The 21,462-nt window shown below is 46.9% G+C and overlaps 1 protein-coding gene across 1 annotated transcript in view; it reads left to right on the forward strand.

The window, feature by feature from the left end:
* LOC120927339 (zinc finger protein 260-like) overlaps positions 1-21,462 on the forward strand; it is a gene marked incomplete at its 5' end in the record, with an annotated part of 51,740 nt that overhangs the window by 14,567 nt on the left and 15,711 nt on the right. The window contains 2 exons of the mRNA XM_040337936.1: positions 5,923-5,969; positions 13,448-14,566. Coding sequence (XP_040193870.1) covers positions 5,923-5,969; positions 13,448-14,566 — 1,166 coding nt within the window. The remainder of the gene's footprint in view (positions 1-5,922; positions 5,970-13,447; positions 14,567-21,462) is intronic.

Genomic DNA, 21,462 nt, shown 5'->3' on the forward strand with positions numbered 1-21,462 from the left:
CCCCCGGGCCGCGGCCCACTACCTGACTGTTGTGTCTCTGCAGCAGGGCCGCGAATGCTACAGGCGGCTGTCAGGGCTCCATTCCCGGCTCCAATGAGCTCCCGCACATGCGCGGGGCAACTGGGCACTGGCGCACGTCCGGGCGCAATATGTGCGCGCGCATGCGCACGCGCATGCGCGGTACAGCGGCGCGCCGTGTGCGTGGACGCGCGCACGAGCGTGCACGTGACAGCTCTGTGGCCAATCAGAGGACTGACTCTCCTATTTAAACTGGCCTCATCCCCTGAACAAGTTGCTGGCTTGTCTTCAGCTCCTATGTGTTTACCTGTTGCCATACCTGCCTGTTTTGACCCGGAATTCCTGACGACTCTCCTCTCACCTGGAACCTCTGACCCTTTGGCTAACGTGACCCGGATTGCTGTTGTCTCCTGCCCCTTGACCTTGGCTTGCTCTCACGGACTCCCTCTGAACTCTCCTGCTCTTGACCCTCAGCCTGTGACTCGGATTTGCCTCTGTTTCCTGTGGACCCTACCAGACTTACCTACCAGTTCCTGCCTGACCAACGCTTGTCTCCAGTCTTCTGCACCTGCCCTGCTTCTGTCAGCTGCACCAGGTCTGCCTACCAGCTCCCGGCACTGGTGCCTCCTTGTGCCGTCCCTCCTCTGTCCCAACTCCAGGGAGTGGTCTGCACAGGGTCGCAAAGGTGAGCCGCCCTCAGCATCTCGGTCTCGGTGAGTACAGGTCCTGATAGCGGCATGAGAGAGCAGGGCGGGTTAGAGAATTCAATGCATCAGAGACAGGCATGCGGGCGAGTCAGGGAGCCCGGTGCATCACAGGAGTGGCAAGTGACATTCCTCATCTGGTGGTAGGTAGCGTGGCAATCCTCATCTGGTGGCAAGCGACGTGGCAAGTGACATTCATCTGGTGGCAGGTGACGTGGCAAGTGGCATTCATCTGGTGGCAGGCAGCGTGGCAAGTGACATTCCTCATCTGGTGGCAGGCAGCGTGGCAATCCTCATCTGGTGGCAAGCGACGTGGCAAGTGACATTCATCTGGTGGCGGGCGATGTGACAAGTGGCATTCATCTGGTGGCAGGCAGCATGACAAGTGGCATTCGTCATCTGGTGGCAGGAGACATGGCAAGTGACTTTCATCTGGTGGCAGGCGATGTAGCAAGAGACATTCCTTATCTGGTGGCAGGCAGCGTGGCAAGTGACAAGCTGCTTATAATGGTAGATGACGTGGCAAGTGACACGCTCAGGGCTCCCACTGATTCTGCATTATGGCGAGTTTAACTATTCCATTTTATATCACAAAGTAGTAATGCCGAGCTCGCGCACAGAAGAAAACGCATACGTGAGAAGCGCCCGCATATGGTAATGGTATTCAAACCACACATGTGAGGTATCGCCGCGATTAGTAAAGGGAGAGCAATAATTCTAGCTCTAGACCTCCTCTGTAACTCAAAACATGCAACCTGTAGAATTTTTTAAACATCGCCTATGGAGATTTTAAAGGGTAAAAGTTTGTCGACGGGTAGAACTCTTAGGCCCCGTACACACGGTCGGACAAAACCGATGAGAATGGTCCGACGGACCGTTTTCATCGGTTCACCGCTGAAGTGGCCTGATGGTCTGATGTGTGTACACACCATCAGTTTAAAATCCGATCGGGTCAGAACGCGGCGACGTAAAACACACAACGTGCTGAAAAAAATGAAGTTCAATGCTTCCAAGCATGCGTCGACTTGATTCTGAGCATGCGCGGGTTTTGAACCGATGCCTTTCTGTACTAACCATCGGTTTGGTCTGATCGGGCAGCGGTCCATCAGTTCGGTTTTGAAGCATGTTTTTAAAATTTTGGACCGAAGGAAAACAGACCGATGGGCTATACACACGGTCGTTTTGGTCCAATGAAACTGAACTTCGGTTCATTCTCATCGGTTCGGTCTGACCGTGTGTACGGGGCCTTAATTGTCAGAGGATGGTTAACAGTGAGTAAGCATGCTGTGCCAGGGCAGAACACATTGCAGTACAACTAAGAAAAAGGAGCTTTGAGACAAGCCGCGGCCTTGCCTAAAACATCTTGCCCGCAGCTCACCGCAATCCTGGGAAAAGGTCGCGAGCGGAGCGCCGGTCCTAAGTTTTTAGGCGAGGCCGCGGCTTCGGCCTAGTCCGCCACGATCCTGGGAAAAGGCAGCGGACTAGGCCGAAGTCGCGGCCCCGTCTAAAAATGTAGGACCGGCGCTCTGCGGACTTGGCCGAAGCCGCGGCCTCGCCTAAAACATCCTGCCCGCAGCGATCCTGGGAAAAGGCCGCGAGTGGCAGATGCAGGATGTTTTAGGCGAGGCCGCGGCTTCGGCCTAGTCCTCAGAGCGCCGGTCCTATGGAACAAAACATTTTTTTTGCCCATGTACACCTTCCCAGCCAAGACCCCACTCGCCAGGACGCTATTTCTAGTCGCCATGGCGACCTGGCGACCGGGATTTGTCGAGCCCTGCCATGAGCGAGTGGGTCCCTTGTTTGTGACACAAAGTTGTTCACTTTCTTGTTGAACCTGGACACCATCAGATCTATGTCCAGGGTCCCCCATCTTTGACATATGGCTAGGAAAATGTCGGGTTGAAGAGACCACTCCCCCAGAAACAACTGCTTGAGAAGTCCACCTGCCAATTCTCTATTCCTGGAAAAAAGACTGCAGATATGCAAGGTACATGCTTCTCTGCCCAGGCCAGGACCTTGTTCACCTCCCTCTGGGCTGCGTGACTCCTGGTGCCCCCTTGGTGATTGATATAGGCCACTGCAGTGGCATAGTCATATTGAATCCTGACAGGGCAATCCTGTAACTCAAGTGTCCAGGCCCTCAGGGCCAGGCGAGCCACCCGAATTTCCAGGATGTTGATGGATAAGGTCTTCTCGTATACGGACTACCTGCCCTGGACAGTCATCTATCCCAGGACTGCTCCCCAACCCAAAAGACTAACTGGAATAAAGGACTTCCCCTTTTGCAGGCACCCATTTCTGGGCATCAACCACCAACAGAGGCTTTGACGCACTTTTGGGGTCAGACACATTGGAAAGTCTAGAGCTTAGATCTTTTTGTTCCAGGTGGAGAGAATACTGTTCTGCAACAGTCTTGAATGAAATTGGGCATATGGGTTGGCTTCAAATGAAGCCACCATCTTCCCTAATAACCTCATACAAAGGCAAATTTGTCTTGACCACCTGGATCAGTTCTCTTATAGAGACAACTTTTGCCTGGGGCAAAAATACCTTCATCTGGTCTGTATCTATGACCAGACCCAAGTACTCCAACCTCTTAACCGGTTGTGGAGCTGATTTCTCCAGATTGAGAACCCACCCCAAGGATTCCAGATACTTGACTGTGCTGAGCACAGCCTGGTTCAAGCGGGCTACCGACTGATCCACCAGAAGCAGATCTTCCAAATACGCCATTATTGTTATACCCTGAGCTCTTAGCCTGGCCAGAAGAGGGGCCAGAACTTTTGTAAACACCCGGGGTGCAGAAGCCAGACCAAAGGGCAAGGCTAGAAACTGATAATGGTGCTGCTCCACTTTGAACCATAAGAGCTTCTGGTGAGCGGGGAAAATAGGCACATGCAGATATGCATCCTTGATGTCGATTGACGCTAGCAGTTCTCCTCCCTGAAGGGTGGAGACTACTGACCAGATTAATTCCATGTGAAAGGAGTGGATATTTAAGAATTGATTTAGACCCTTGAGATCTAGGATGGGTCTGACGTCCCCGTTTGGCTTTGGTACTGTGAAGAGATTTGAATAAAAACCTAAGCCGTGCTCCTCTGTGGGAACCTTTATGATCACTAGGGATGAGCTTCAAATTCGAGTTGAACCCATGTTCGACACAAACATCGTCTGTTCGACCGTTCGCCGAATTTCGAACATTATGGGCCATTCGCGCCAAATTTGAGTGGCGCATCACGGCCCATAATTTACTGCCGCCGTGCATTGCTGGTTGATAATTGGCCAAGCATGCACAATGACCCGCATGCTTTGACCAATCACAGGGTGGAAAAAACGGAGAGCCATAAGTGGCCAAAGCCAGGGTGGCAGGGTGGAAGGATCTTTCCAGCAGAGCTCTTCATAACACATCTTAACCGTGACCAACAACTTAGACACTGGCGGAAAAAATGAGGTACTCTCGGCATGGGAGGGGTTATATAGGGGAGGGGACTTCCTGTCTTGGATGTGCCAGTGTCTATCACCTGAAGGTAGACCTATAACCCACATAGTTATTACTATGCAGCTCTGTGTCCCGTGATGTACGAAAAAGAAACATGGGTTATGTGTCTGACATTATTATTATGGATTATTATGCTATCTTATTATGATGTTTTGGTTGTACACATCATATATGGAATACATTTTGTATTAGTATATGTTTTATACTGTGGAGACAAGCACAATGAGTCTGGCGTTTTTATGATGTTACCATTGTTAAACCAATATGTTGCTATGCCAATATGTCACTATATTACTATTATATGGAATAAAATGTTTCGGAATGTTATTAAATTGGAAGGTTTGTTATTATGCAAGATATATGGCGGTCATTATAATGTTTTACCTACCAGACATCATTGTGTTGTGTTGCCTCCCTGGCTGCATGTTTCATATAAAGTCTCAGACCTTGCTCCTATATATCTCAATTATCGGGGATGGAGGTACAATCCAATGTCCTCATATAAAGTCCCAAATCCTCTTTCTTTTTTCTTACATGATAGAAACCCTCATATTACCCCCCATAGATCCCCATTCTAATATTGTACAACCAGTACAGCCCAGATAATTCTCTGTTATCAATTATTGGTCCACAGGGATACCAGTCACCAATGAGGATGGAGGAGGACCGGAGTCACATGACTGAGAGGATTTTAAATCTCACCCTGGAGATCATCCACCTGCTGACTGGAGAGGTGAGGAGGATTCTGGGAGGTCACATGACATCACTCTTATCTCTATTTATAAAACACAGACCTGATCGGAGAGGTGAGGAGGATTCTGGGAGGTCACATGACATCTCTCTTATCTCTATTAATAAAACACAGACCTGACCGGAGAGGTGAGGAGGATTCTGGGAGGTCACATGACATCACTCTTATCTCTATTCATAAAACACAGACCCGACCGGAGAGGTGAGGAGGATTCTGGGAGGTCACATGACATCACTCTTATCTCTATTAATAATACACAGACCTGACCGGAGAGGTGAGGAGGATTCTGGGATTCTAACATGATATTCCTATTGGTTCCCCAATATAGAGATTTCCTCTTGTGAAGTTAGGCGATCACATGACCATCACAGTGCCTCCATGTGACTCCCTAAAACCTGAGAGACACAACATGGAGAAGATTCTAGAAGTCACCAAGAAGATGATGGAGCTGCTGACAGGAGAGGTGAGGAGGATTCTGGGAATTCTGGGACATTATCCAGTAACAGACAAGGGGTGTGTCTGGATGGTGACTGTATCATTGTGTGTGTCAGGTTCCTATAAGGTGTCAGGATGTCACTGTCTATTTCTCCATGGAGGAGTGGGAGTATTTAGAAGGACACAAGGATCTCTACAAGGACGTCATGATGGACAATCAGCCGCCCCTCACATCACCGGGTAAGAGGAGACTTTATTGTAAAGGAGAGAGCAGTACGGAGGCTCCACCTAGATCCCCCATCATCTGATAAACACATAGAAACAATGGACCCAGTCAGTGTGTGTGTTTCCTACAGATGGATCCAGTAATGGGAACCCACCAGAGAGATGTCCCCGTCCTCTGTATTCCCGGGATTCCACACAGGAAGATCAGGTTGGTGGGATGAAGCATCTAGAACATGAAAATGACTTGTGGAGGTGGTGTATGGATCCTACAAGATATTTTCTTGGTTTAGGGTGAAGATCTGATGAACATGAAAGTTGAGGGTGAAGTAGAAGAGACGTATGTGAGGGATGATCAGCAATATACGGAGGAGGCTGGAATGACGAGGACATTCATAGAGGAGGACACTTCTACAGAGAATAGCACAGGTGACCCATAATATATTCAGAGAGTAGTATGGAGGCTCCACCTAGATCCCCCATCATCTGATAAACACATAGAAACAATGGATCCAGTCAGTGTGTGTGTTTCCTACAGATGATTCCAGTAATTGGACCCCACCAGAGAGATGTCCCCGTCCTCTGTATTCCCGGGATTCCACACAGGAAGGTCACACCATCCCTCACTGTTACAAGGTTGGTGGGGTGGAGCATCTAGAACATGGACTCGTGGAGGGGATGTGAGGATTTTATATATGTGATGTCACATTATTAACCCCTTCCCGCTGAGCGTGCGCATATATGAAGCCCCACCGGACTGGGTGTTTTTCCATAGGGCTTCATATATGGGTATGTGTCTTTGTGCTGGGAGCGTACTGCAAGGTCTCACCGTCAGCCCCAGGTCTTGTACTAATGATTGGGTCCTGGAACTCCTGGTTCTGGGTCACCTGATCACTGTGACGCCCGCCCCCGTGTTTTCTCTCTTTGAATGGAGGAGAGAAATGCATTGTATCTCTCTCTCCTTGCAGAGACCAAAAAAAATCTGTGTGTAAAATAAAAATGAATAATAATAAAGGTCAGTGCCGGGGTTAGTGTTTAGGTCAGTATTTTTTTGTGCAGATTTAACCACTTCATTACCCAGCCATAGTCATTTGACGTCCACAGAGGGGATCTCCCATCCTGGGTGGACGTCATATGACGTCCTGGGCTTTGTGCGGTGATATCTGAATGATGGGTGCAGCTACTCAGATATCCTTCTCTTTTCAGTTCAGTTCCGCCGCTTAATCGTTCTTATAGGCGGCGGGAGGGGAGCTTCTCCGGGCTCTCCCTTGCCATTGGGGGCCCAGAGAAAGAATCTTCCGGCGCCGGATGAGAAGCATAGAGATGACCAGATGGTCACCAGTCATCTCTATGACCGCCGGAGGCCCGGGCGCGATGTGATGACATCACGCCAGGTTCTCAGAAGTAAACAAAGCCGCGATTGTGGTTCACGATCTCATGCTTTCCAGCCTGGAGGAGAGATGTGGGGTCTTATTGACCCCCCGCATCTCTTCATAAAGAGGACCTGTCACACACTATTCCTATTACAAGGGATGTTTGCATTCCCTGTAATAAGAATAAAAGTGATAAAAAAATGTAAAAAATGAGTGCAAAAAAAAAAAAAGTGCAAAAAAATTATAACTAGGGTTGTCCCGATACCGATACCAGTATCGGTATCGGGACCGATACCGACTATTTGCGGGAGTACTTGTACTCCTGCAAATGCCCCCATATGCCTGGCCGAATACTTGTCCGCCCCCCGCCGCCGCAATGCGCCGCCGCTGCAAACCCATCGCCGCGGCTGCATACCGCAAAGCCGCCGCTGCCGCGTTAATCTGCGTGCGGGGAACATTACAGCTTTCGTTTGAATAGCTGTGTTCCCCCGCCGCGCCGCGTATAGACACTCCCCCTTGCTCGGGATTGGAAGGGTGATCTGTACACGGCGCGGCAGGGAAGACAGCTATTCAAACGAAAGCTGTAATGTTCCCCGCACGCTGATTAACGCGGCATCGGCATCATCTAGGTATGGGGGGACATGGCTGAATATATGTGGGGGAACATGGCTGCAATATGTGGGGGGACATGGCTGGATATATATGGGGGGACATGGCTGGATATATGTGGGGGGACATGGCTGGATATATGGGGGGACATGGCTGGATATATGGGGGGACATGGCTGCATATGTGGGGGACATGGCTGGATATATGGGGGGACATGGCTGCATATGTGGGGGACATGGCTGGATATATGTGGGGGACATGGCTGGAATATGTGGGGGGACATGGCTGGATATATGGGGGGACATGGCTGCAATATGTGGGGGGACATGGCTGGATATATGTGGGGGACATGGCTGGATATATGTGGGGGACATGGCTGGATATATGGGGGGACATGGCTGGATATATGGGGGGACATGGCTGCAATATGTGGGGGACATGGCTGGATATATGGGGGGACATGGCTGCAATATGTGGGGGACATGGCTGCAATATGTGGGGAGACATGGCTGCAATATGTGGGGAGACATTGCTGCATATGTGGGGGGACATGGCTGCATATGTGGGGGGACATGGCTGCATATGTGGGGGACATGGCTGCAATATGTGGGGAGACATGGCTGCATATGTGGGGGGACATGGCTGCATATGTGGGGGGACATGGCTGCATTTGGGGACACATTTAAAAAAAAGCATCGGTATTCGGTATCGGCAAGTACATAAAAAAAGTATCGGTACTTGTACTCGGTCCTAAAAAAATGGTATCGGGACAACCCTAATTATAATAATAAAAAAAAAATTAAAACGCCCCTGTCCCCGGTAGCTCGCGCCCAGAAGTTAACGTACTTGTAAGTCCCGCCCACATATGTTAACTCTGTTCAAACCACATATGTGAGGTATCGCCGCGTGCGTTAGAGCGTGTGCAACAATTCTAGCACTAGACCTCCTCTGTAACTCTAAACTGGCAACCTGTAAAACATTTCAAAGCATTGTCTATGGAGATTTTTAAGTACCGAAGTTTGCGCCATTCCATAAGTGTGCGCAATTATTAAGCGTGACATGTTAGGTATCTATTTACTCGGCGTAACATCATCTTTCATATTATACAAAGAAATTGGGCTTTACTGTTTTGTTATTTTTTAATTCATGAATCAATTTTTTCCCCAAAAAAAGGCGTTTGAAAAATGATTGCGCAATACCGTGCAAGATAAAAAGTTGCAATGACCGCCATTTTATTCCCTAGGGTGTCTGATAAAAAAAACATATATAATGTTTGGGGGTTCTGAGTAATTTTCTAGCAAAAGAATGATGATTTGTACATGTAGGAGAGAAGTGCCAGAATAGGCCCGGTATGCAGGTGGTATAAAAGCCTGGTATTGAAGGGGTTAAAGAAATATATATTTTTGTAATTAGTATTAGTGTCAGTGTGTTTTAGTTAGGATAAAAAAAGTAAAATGCGCAGTATTGTTTCTGGGCTGTACTACGGGTACAAACAACAACTAACATACACATATGTGACATCGCTGCGATCGTCAGGAGCAGGAACATTTATTTTGTGTTGCTCTTTGGTGGAAAGTTATGGTAGTATCAAGAAACATACAGCTACATTTTTTTTTTTTTTTTACTTTTTTGGGGTAGTTTTATGTGATAATAAAAAAAATCTGGAAATATCCATAACTATTTACCACCCAATGAAATCCCAATTTGCCCTAAAAACAACGCGGTATAATCCACCTGGATACACAAAGTCGTTATGATGATATGTACGGTTTTACTAGCACATGTCAAAGTTGCAAAACTGTGCTTAGGCATTAACATTTGCCTTACCATAAGGCGGGAAGGGGTTAAAGCTTATGTTTTACAGACGATCTTTTCTCGGATTTTCTTGGTTTAGAGTGGAGATCCAATCGATATAGAATTTGAGGTGAAATCAGAAGAAGAAGAGACGTATGTGAGGGATGATCAGCAGTCTATGGAGGAGGATGGAATAACGGGGGCATTTATAGAGGAGGACACTCCTACAGAGATCAGCACAGGTGGGTCATTAACACTAAATCCATTCCTCCACCCATACTGCTCACTGATTGGTCCAGAGTAGGGCGGGGACTGGGTGATATCAGCCTGTAATCCCCTGGTCACTTTCCTGAGCTGTGTTCCCCGTCCTGTATTCCTGTATTTCTCTCGGATAATCTTCCTTCTCTGTGCTGCAGACACAGTTCATGTCTCTAGGATGGATTTATGGAGATTCTGGGGTTCAGCTGGTAGTAAAATGTTGATTTTCTCCATAGGCATTGCTTGTCTTAGTCCTCTGGGGTATGAATCTTACATTGTGTCCCATACCCGGATCTAGCGAGATCTGTGACAGAGGAATTCTCCCGGGGTTACTACTTTTCAGGTTTGAAAAAAAATATCTATGTTTTACTTTCTGCTGTAATAAATATCCCAAAAAAACAATAATTTATTCATCAGTTTAGGCCGATATATATTCTACATATATTTGGTAAAAAAAAATAGCAATCAGCGTATATTGAGTGGTTTGTGCAAAAGTTATAGCGTCTGCAAAATAGGGGATAGATTTAGACTTATGGGATATTATTTTTACTAGTAATGGCGGCGATCTGCATCATTGCGGCGGACACATCGGACACTTTTGACACATTTTTGGGACCATTGACATTTATACAGAGATCAGAGCTATAAAAATGCACTGATTACTGTGTAAATGTCACTGGCAGTGAATGTGTTAACACTGGGGGGCGATCACAGGGTTATATGTGTTTCTACCTGTGGGGGGGGAGGGGCTGACTGGGGGAGGAGAGAGATCGCTTTTCCTGATTGCTAGGAACAGCAGATCTGTCTCTCCTCTCCTGTCAGAACGGGGATCTGTTTACACACACAGATCCCCATTCTTGCTCCCGTGGTCACAATCTCGGGTGTACAACGGACCTCGCAGCTGCCTGCCACGCGCATCGGGTCCCCTGCAGTGCAGCAGGCAAGCGCCTGCGCCTGCTATGGCTCTTAAAGGAGCCAACATACGAGTATGGTGATTAGTTGGAACGAGCCAACCCGCTGACAGTGGCTGGTCGTCAAGTGGTTAATGTACTATTATTATAAGCTGGGGATGGAATTGTGTTTGCCGATTTAGAAAAGGCCAGCAGATGGCACCAAAGAGATAATGTGAATGAGTGCAATGTGTGGAACTGCATAGGAAAGGTAAAGGATTGATGGGAGCCTGCTTCTCTCAGCCAATACAGCTTGCCGATAGAGTCAGGGGGCTGGGCTTTAAGAGACAGGCGGAGCTCCAAGGAAAGCAGAACTTCAGTCTCTCTCTCATATTTTTGTTCTTTTTTCGTTCATTAACCAATATCGGAGCAGTTCTGTTATATCTCATATCTGGGTATTACCGTATTTATCGCGGTATAACGCGCTCTGGCGTATACCGCGCACCCCCAAAGTGGCCCCCAATCCTGTGGAAAAAAAAGATTTTTTGTTGTTTACTGTACTTACAGTTTTGATGTCTTGCGCGGCGTCCATCTGCGGCCTCGTCGGGTCCGGCGTCCTTCTGCGGCCTCGTCGGGTGTCCTCTTCGGCGGGTCGGGCGTCCATCTTCGGCGGGTCGGGCGTCCATCTTCGGCGGGTCGGGCGTCCATCTTCGGCGGGTCCGGTGTCCATCTTCGGCGGGTCCGGTGTCCATCTTCGGCGGGTCCGGTGTCCATCTTCGGCGGGTCCGGTGTCCATCTTCGGCGGGTCCGGCGTCCTTCGGCGGCGTCCTCCTGCTCGTTTCCCGCCACGACTTTGAATACTGCGCCCGCATATAGCGAGTGCAGTACACTCGTGAATCTTCGGGCAGGCTCGGGCGCCTCTCGCACTGACGTCCTGTACGCTCAGGACGTCAGGACGTCAGTACGAGAGGCGCCGAGACTGGCCGAAGATTCACGAGTGTACTGCGCTCGCTATATGCGGGCGCAGTATTCAAACTCATGGCGGGAAAGCGGGTATCGGCGTATACTGCGCACCCACGATTTTGCCCTGATTTTCAGGGCAAAATAGTGCGCGGTATACGCCGATAAATACGGTATATGAGCAATTTCCTATTTACTTATTTCATAGCGGTTTGATTTTATATCTGATGATTTGATTGGAGCACAAACTTCTACATGTTGATAATAATCTTTGGAACCTTAAAAAAGAAAGTGATAAAGAGGGAGGAGTCAATAACCCAATGATGGTGGTCTTCAGGATCAGTCCAGTCTTCATCTTGGTTGTTCTTCCCACATCCTCACTCTCTGACCTCTGGTGGGGCTCAGCCTCGCTGTTATTCATGACTAAATCATAGACTAGATCAGGGAGTGCAGGACTTCTTGTGTTGGGAAGATGGCAATGAGTGATAGAGGGGGAGGGGACACTCATCCTATAATCCCCTCATCACTCCTATAAATGACATTTCCTAAGCCCTGTACACACGATCGGTTCGTCTGATGAAAATGGACCGTTTTCATTGGACGAACCGATCATGTGTGGGCCCCATCGTTTTTTTATCCATTGGTGAAAAAAATAGGACCTGTTTTAAATTTTACTTATGGATAAAAAAACGATAGAAAAAATGATCGTCTGTGGGTAAGTCCATCGGTCAAAAATCCACGCATGGTCAGAATCAAGTCGACGCATGCTCGGAAGCATTGAACTTAATTTTTCTCAGCACGTCATAGTGTTTTGCGTCACCGCGTTGGACACGAACGGATTTTTGACCGATGGTGTGTAGGCATCACTGATGAAAGTCAGCTTCATCGGATATCCGACGAAAAAATCCATCGGATTAGATTCCATCAGATATTCGATCGTGTGTACAGGGCTTCATTGTGTCCTCACTCTCTGACTAAGGTCCATGAATAAAGAAATGATCTGGTAGGAGATCAGAGGAACCATTTACTATTTACCTTGGGGGGGGAATTGTAAGATCCTCAGAGACAAAGCTGTCTGATGTGGGCGGAGTCCTGGTGTAGGGAACCAATCTGCTCATGTCTAGTAATAATCTTTGTATTTCTATTTTAGTAGATGGACGGGAGATGAGGAAAACCTCAGAGGATTGTCTCACTTTGTCTCCAGACTGTGAAGTAGAAGATGAGGACATCACACAGTATAGTCCAGGAGAAAACCCGACTACCTCAAATGTCCATCCGGCACCACACAGTGTAGATGGACCATCGTCTTCCTCTTATCCTGAGGAACCTCAGACTGTGCGGGACGGTGCCGGACCATCGTATTCCTCTTATCCTGAGGAACCTCAGACTGTGCGGGACGGTGCCAGACCATCGCCTTCCTCTTATCCTGAGGAACCTCAGACTGTGCGGGACGGTGCCGGACCATCGTATTCCTCTTATCCTGAGGAACCTCAGACTGTGCGGGACGGTGCCGGACCATCGTATTCCTCTTATCCTGAGGAACCTCAGACTGTGAGGGATGGTGCCGGACCATCGTCTTCCTCTTATCCTGAGGAACCTCAGACTGTGAGGGATGGTGCCGGACCATCGTATTCCTCTTATCCTGAGGAACCTCAGACTGTGCGGGACGGTGCCGGACCATCGTATTCCTCTTATCCTGAGGAACCTCAGACTGTGAGGGACGGTGCCGGACCATCGTATTCCTCTTATCCTGAGGAACCTCAGACTGTGCGGGACGGTGCCGGACCATCGTATTCCTCTTATCCTGAGGAGCCTCAGACTGTGAGGGACAGTGCCGGACCATCGTCTTCCTCTTATCCTGAGGAACCTCAGACTGTGAGGGACCGTGGCGGACCATCGTCTTCCTCTTATCCTGAGGAACCTCAGACTGTGAGGGACGGTGCCGTCCTTCCAACACATAGGAGGCTTTCCTGTACTGAGTGTGGGAAGTGTTTCAATTTTAAAAGTTCTCTTGATCTGCATATAAGATCTCACACAGGTGAGAAGCCGTATTCCTGTCCTGAGTGCGGACAATGTTTTTCACAGAAGTCCAATCTTTACACACATCAGAGATCTCACACGGGGGAGAAGCCGTACTCCTGTCCTGAGTGTGGGAAGTGTTTTTCACATAAGTCTGATCTTTACACACATCAGAGATTTCACACAGGGGAGAATCCGTATTCCTGCCCTGAGTGTGGGAAATGTTTTTCAAGGAAGTCCAATCTTTACACACATCAGAGATCTCACACGGGGGAGAAGCCGTATTCCTGTCCTGAGTGCGGAAAGTGTTTTTCATATATGTCTGATCTTTACACACATCAGAGATCTCACACGGGGGAGAAGCCGTATTCCTGTCCTGAGTGTGGGAAATGTTTTTCACAGAAGTCCAATCTTTACACACATCAGAGATCTCACACGGGGGAGAAGCCATACTCCTGTCCTGAGTGCGGAAAGTGTTTTTCACATATGTCTGATCTTTACAGACATCAGAGATCTCACACGGGGGAGAAGCCGTATTCCTGTCCTGAGTGTGGGAAATGTTTTTCAAGGAAGTCCAGTCTTTACACACATCAGAGATCTCACACGGGGGAGAAGCCGTTTTCCTGTCCTGAGTGCGGAAAGTGTTTTTCACAGAAGTCCAATCTTTACACACATCAGAGATCTCACAGAGGGGAGAAGTCATATTCCTGTCCTGAGTGCGGGAAATGTTTTTCTCTGAAGTCAAATCTTTCCAAACATCAGAGAGCTCACACGGGGGAGAAGTCGTTTTCCTGTCTGGAGTGTGGGAAATGTTTTTCAAGGAAGTCCGATCTTTACACACATCAGCGATCTCACACAGGGGAGAAGCCGTATTCCTGTCCTGAGTGTGGGAAATGTTTTTCAAGGAAGTCCAATCTTTACACACATCAGCGATCTCACACAGGGGAGAAGCCGTATTCCTGTCCTGAGTGCGGGAAATGTTTTTCACAGAAGTCCAGTCTTAACGCACATCAGAGATCTCACACAGGGGAGAAGCTATAGTCAGGGCCGGACTGGGAATAAAAACCAGCCCTGGAAATAATTTCATACCAGCCCCATAACATTATTATACCAGCGTAACAGCATAACGTCATTATTTTCTTGTTCATGAAAGGGAAAACCATGCACTTTAAAACTGATTTGAAGAGCGTATTATATATAGATAAGACTGATATAAAAGCACATAGGTCTATAATATATATCTCCCATTCTTGACTCCTCTGCAGACTCCCTCAGAGACTGCAGACATGATATAAGACAAGATGGTCAGAGACTGCAGACATGATATAAGACAAGATGGTCAGAGACTGCAGACATGATATAAGACAAGATGGCCAGAGACTGCAGACATGATATAAGACAAGATGGTCAGAGACTGCAGACATGATATAAGACAAGATGGCCAGAGACTGCAGACATGATATAAGACAATATGGTCAGAGACTGCAGACATGATATAAGACAAGATGGTCAGAGACTGCAGACATGATATAAGACAAGATGGTCAGAGACTGCAGACATGATATAAGACAAGATGGCCAGAGACTGCAGACATGATATAAGACAAGATGGCCAGAGACTGCAGACATGATATAAGACAAGATGGTCAGAGACTGCAGACATGATATAAGACAAGATGGTCAGAGACTGCAGACATGATATAAGACAAGATGGTCAGAGACTGCAGACATGATACAAGAGATGGTTAGAGGCTGCGGGCATAGTACAGGAGATGGTCAGAGGTTGCGGACATGATACAAGAGATGGCTAGAGGCTGCGGGCATGGTACAGGAGATGTCGGAGGCTGCAGGCATGTTACAGGAGATCAATGCAGCCTAACCAGTGCCCATCAATGCAGCCTCACTGTGCCCATCAATGCAGCCTCTCTGCCAGTCCATGCAGTCTCACTGTGCCCATCAATGCAGCCTCACTGTACCCATCAATGCAGCCTCACTGTGCCCATAATGGCAGCCTCACTGTGCCCATCATGGCAGCCTCACTGTGCCCATCATTGCAGCCTTACTGTGCCCATAATTGCAGCCTCCCCATGTCCATCATTGCAGCCTGACCGTGCATCATCATCGCAGACTCGCGGTGCCCATAATTGCAGCCTCGCTGTGTCCATATTTGCAGCAAAAAAAAGAAATATCCCATAGTTTGTAGACACTATAACTTATGTGCAAACCAATCAATTTATGCTTTTTGTAATTTTGTTTACCAAAAATATGTAGCAGAATACATATTGGCCAAATTGACGAAGACATTTTTTGTTGGTATGTTTTATGCCGCGTACACACCATCACTTTATGTGATGAAAAAAAAAGACGTTTTTAAAAAACGTCACTTTAATTGACCATGTGTGGGGGAAAACGTTGTTTTATGTCTTGTAAAAAACATCCAAAAAAATTTAAGCATGCTTCAATTTTATGTGTCGTTTTTCAAAACGTCGTTTTTTACTTCACAGAAATTGACCGTGTGTAGCAAAAAACGACGTTTAAAACGATGTTTTTACACCCGCGCATGCCCAGAAGCTAGTTATGAAGCGAGCTTCAATGGAAAAAAGTGGTGAACGTAACCGCGCTTTGCTAGAGCATTGTAAAAAAAAGGATGGTGTGTAGGCAACTTCGTCTTTAAAAATTGAAGTTTCAAAAACGTCGTTTTTTACTTCACAGAAAATGTCGTTTTTTTTCATCACATAAAGTGATGGTGTGTACGCGGCATTATAGCAGAAAGTAAAAAATTATGTTTTTTTACAAAATTGTCGCTCTTTTTTTGCTTATAGCGCAAAAAATAAAAACCGTAGTGGTGATCAAATACCACCAAAAGAAAGCTCCATTTGTGCAAAAAAAGACGTCAATTTTGTTTGGAAACAGTCGCACGATCGCTCAATTCCATTTTCTCCATCAGTTCATTCCCCAGTAATTACCTTTTGTATCACCTGAACGCATCCGCTTGTCAGAGCACCAGCAAAGCCCCGCCCCCTCCCTCCCTGCACAAAGACTCGCCCACCTTCACCTGTCTACACAGCCACCTTCACCTGCTTCCCATCACTGGAGCGCCCCCATAGGCAGTGGCGGTGCTGCGCATGAATTGTATAATAATTGTCCTGTCTGCCCTCATTGGTGTAAAGTGCTGTGCAAACTGTTGATGAAATTATAAATCCTGTACAGTAAATAAATTGATTGTTTATTAAAGTGTGTGTGCGGACACCCCAAGTTCCTTTCATCGGTGTACTACACAGACAGTTGTGTTTGTCCTTAGCAAAATAAATAAATACATAAATAAATAAAAATAAATAAATACACACATAAATAAATACATACAAAAATAAATAAATACACACATAAATAAATAAATACACACATAAATAAATACATACAAAAATAAATACACACATAAATAAAAGTCACACATAAATAAATGAACAAGCCACTCTATCAAAGACTTGCTGTCACAACAGATCTTCCACCTTTGCAAGTAAATATTGCCCCACCCTCTCCTCCATGTGCAGCACCGCCACTGCCTATGTGGGCGCTCCGCTCCAGTGATGGGAAGCAGGTGAAGGTGGCTGTGTAAACACATAGGTGGGCGAGTCTGTGTGCAGGGAGGGAGGGGGCGGGCTTTGCTGGTGCTCTGACCCACGGACGCCTCTACCTAAAGTTGTTGCTGCCGCTCAGGGAAGTGGCCTGTTGCCGAGGGATCGGGACCTACCTCCGACCGACCGTCTCCCGGCGACTATGCCGCTATCTTGACCTTCCCTCAGCAGGCCACGCTGCCTGTGACAAAAGTCCCGCCCTCCTCCTAGACCAGCTCTTGTGATAGACAGAACACTGCGTCTATCAAATTTAAAGGTACAACCCCTTTAAATTGTACCTTTAAAGGGGTTGTAAAGGTACAATTTGTTTCCCTAAATAGCTTCCTTTACCTTAGTGCAGTCCTCCTTCACTTACCTCATCCTTCCATTTTGCTTTTAAATGTCCTTATTTCTTCTGAGAAATCCTCACTTCCTGTTCTTCTGTCTGTAACTCCACACAGTAATGCGAGGCTTCCTCCCTGGTGTGGAGTGTCGTGCTCGCCCCCTCCCTTGGACTACAGGAGAGTCAGGACACTCTATGTTGCAGATAGAGAAAAAAGCTGTGTGTTAGTGGGTGTCCGGACTCTCCTGTAGTCCAAGGGAGGGGGGCGAGCATGACACTCCACACCAGGGAGAAAGCCTTGCATTACTGTGTGGAGTTACAGACAGAAGAACAGGAAGTGAGGATTTCTCAGAAGAAATAAGGACATGTAAAAGCAAAATGGAAGGATGAGGTAAGTGAAGGAGGACTGCACTAAGGGAAAGGAAGATATTTAGGGAAATAAAATTGTACCTTTACAACCCCTTTACTATCCGGGTTTATGTTCTACCTTTTCCCCGTTTTCTGTGTTTTAACCTTTTCTACAATTCTTTGTTGTTATAATGTAACACGTTGTGTATTGTATTGTACACACATTAATAATGACTCCGCCTCCACATCCCAGACAAGTTATTTTCCTGACCTGTGGATTTTCTACCTTTACTGTTTCCTTACATTCTGACTAGCCACCAACATCCTTTGTACCAGGGATGATGTCATTGGTTGATAAGGAGAAAGTCGGGTTCCTGCACAGCATCCTTGTTTGCCCTTCCCTGCCCCTCTCCATCGGCACTAGGGTCTCATTAGCTGAGTGAGGGAGGTGAGAAACATTGGAATACTAGTCAGTACCAGTGTACAAAGGTGTATTTACTTTGGAAGAATAAATCACCTCCAATGTTGGGTGTCCTACGTGTATGGAATCTGCTGCATGATGTAACATTATTAGAATCGTTTTTACATTTTAGAATGGGGTACCTTGTATTCAGCGGCCATGCGCGTTACACCTCACTCAAAGTCCCAATGATGGTGGTCTTCAGGATCAGTCCAGTCTAGCCAACCTATCAACCTTTTGTTGATAGCCAATGACGGGGTCCCACCTACGTCATTGGCTATTCCCCAGCAAGCATGGAAAGCCAGGGCTTACCCTATGATGTGACGGGTGACCCCGCCCCCTCGTACGTCAGACCCCGCCTACGTCATTGGCTATTCACAGGCAAGCGGGTTTTATCTTTATTATATTTGTTTTCTTTACTCTCTTTGTTCTCAGTTGATGGTTCTTTGATGTCATATTCTTGGAAGTGGTTACAATAGAGTGTATAGGATTTGTACAGATGGGATATGATCCCTTTACTAGTATATGGATGTAGTACACTTCCATGTCAATGTGATATGTCTATCTACACAAGGATGGACAATGTCACTTGTGATTTGTAACACTTTGTATTCTGTAACTGATTGTTCAATAAGAGAACTTCAGATAAAAACCATTGAAATAGAAAAAAAGGAATCATTACCTTTCGTTGATAAATTTTGTGATGTAAGCTTTTTTGTACTTTTTTTTTTTTATTGTTGAATGCAAATGACAAGAATTCACCCAGTTGTGATGAATGTTGTCCATATTTCATACAGTGACTTCCTATGATCATTGGCTCCCTCTAGTGGCCATAGTGCGGTATTGTTGTAATTTTACTGATTGGGGCCTTTAAAAAAAAATCATTATGTCCACTAGATGGAGCTAATCATCATAGGAAATCACTGTGTAAACCACCTCAGCTCTGGAGGGTTTTCCCTCCTTCAGGACCAGGCCACTTTCTTTTGGTGGTTATTATTTTTATTATTATACAGGATTTATATGGCGCCAACAGTTTGTGCAGCGCTTTACAACATGGGGCAGACAGTACAGTTACAATACAGTTACAATACAGGAGGGATCAGAGGGCCCTGCTCGTTAGAGCTTACAATCTAGAAGATTGATCACCACTGGGGTTTTTATTATATATAAAAAAAATACAGAACATTTAGAAAAATAGAAACATTTTACTTTCTGCCACGTGTATAAAAAATATCTAACCAAAAAAAAATCGAATTTCTTCATAACTTTTGGCCAAAATGTATTCTGCACAGCACAAGTCCCCGCTCATCACCCGTGCTGCAAGATGGAATAAGAGGCTCGGGCACCACTGTAACGGAACGTCCCACACTCCGCTTGAGTGCTTCCGTCATATACCCCTTCCTATCAGTCTGGATATAGATATCAGATATTCCAGCTGCTCACAAGCACACAACGAGACGAGACTTGTTTGTCTGCTGAACATGGAGTGTTTAATAGAACCAAGAATACAACCTTATATACAGTTAAAGAGGAGGTAACCAGAACATAAATTAACATGAGCTAATTAACTAATCATTTACCCAGACTAGGTGACTCATAGATATGACCTTTTAGGGTAGACGTCACGTGTCCTCTCTCACCTGCTATACAATACACATTATCATAAGTGTAAACACGGGACATCTTCACACAATAGCAGGGTCAATTAGCACAGAGAACAGACAGATGGCTGGAGGTGACGGCATTAGCATTTCCTTACACTGTATGTCCCAACAGTATGAATCAGTCACTCTAATATGGCATACACAGGGTCCCCAGGCATACAGCTCACAAAGAGCACCGTTCCCCCAAATGCCAGGGCCCATGATCGCAAGGCAAGAGGCTAGCATTCAGTCCCCTCCAAACGCCTCTGTCCCGGGTGAGTCAGTCACAACCACTTTGCCAGCTCATAGACTGCACTGATGAACACTGAGTGAGTGAGTAACTTGTATAGTGCTACAAATGCGAACTAAATCGCCTCAAGGCTGCACTGATGGACACTGATAGGCTGCACTGATGGGCGCTCATGAGTTGGTACTGATGGACACTGATAGGCTGCACTGAAGGACACTGATAGGCTGCACTGATGGGCGCTGATGAGTTGGTACTGATGGACACTGATAGGCTGCACTGGTGGACAATGATAGGCTGCACTGGTGGACACTGAGTTGGCTCTGCTGGACACTGATAAGTGGGACTGATAAGCTGCACTGATTATCAATGTAAATGTCCCGTGTCACAGAAAAAACGCTTCTTGGCTTACGTTTCCTCAGACAGTGACAGCGCTGAGGAAAGGAATTGCCGATAACCGACAGATGTTTGCATGTGATGAGCTGTGATTGGACAAAGCTGATCACATGGTGAAGATCCTATGTCATTGGCTCTTTACCGTGATTGGTGATCCGCTGTGTCCAAGGAACACATCTCACCACCGATCGCCGTGCATATGACATATGACATCCTCCCAGAACAAGAGCCGTCCCGCCACCATGGGTGCAACACGTTCACTGAACACTTGCCCTGAGGGGCGGGGGGGCCCACTGTGTTACACAATACAGAAAACACTTAGGTAGAAACACTACTACTCAATACTCATCATGTATGGTGCAATATTCAAATGTTCAGATACACCGTGTACTCATAGGAGTGCGCAGGGGGTGTGCCGGGTGTGCCTGGGCACACCTTAATCACCCGTGCTGTCTCCCGAGATCTGCCCCGAAATGTTGTGTGTAACCCCCGCTGTCTGTGAAACAGTTTCACAAGCAGCAGGTCGTGAGGCTTGTCAAAACCGCCGAGTGTGTGATCTGTCAGATAATGTCACTGCTTGCAGAGAGAAAGATCAGCTGTCAAAATTCAGCGGTGATGTTGGGGGTGGGCGGGACCGAACAGCTATCAAACACCAGCCAATGGGATGGAGTCTAGGCGTCTACATTTATGTGGCTCCGCCCCCTTTCTTAAGCAGCCCAATCATTGGCTGGTGTTGATAGCTGTTTAGTCCCGCCCATCCCCAGCATCACGGCTGAGTGGTGATCTCTCTGCCTGCAAGTAGTTACATTATTAACTGCAGACAGTTTCACACACCGAGTGACTCTGGCAAGCCTCACTGTCTGCTGCGTGTGAAATTCCC

Source organism: Rana temporaria, chromosome 2 (genome assembly GCF_905171775.1).
Source record: "Rana temporaria chromosome 2, aRanTem1.1, whole genome shotgun sequence".
Lineage (NCBI taxonomy): Eukaryota > Metazoa > Chordata > Amphibia > Anura > Ranidae > Rana > Rana temporaria.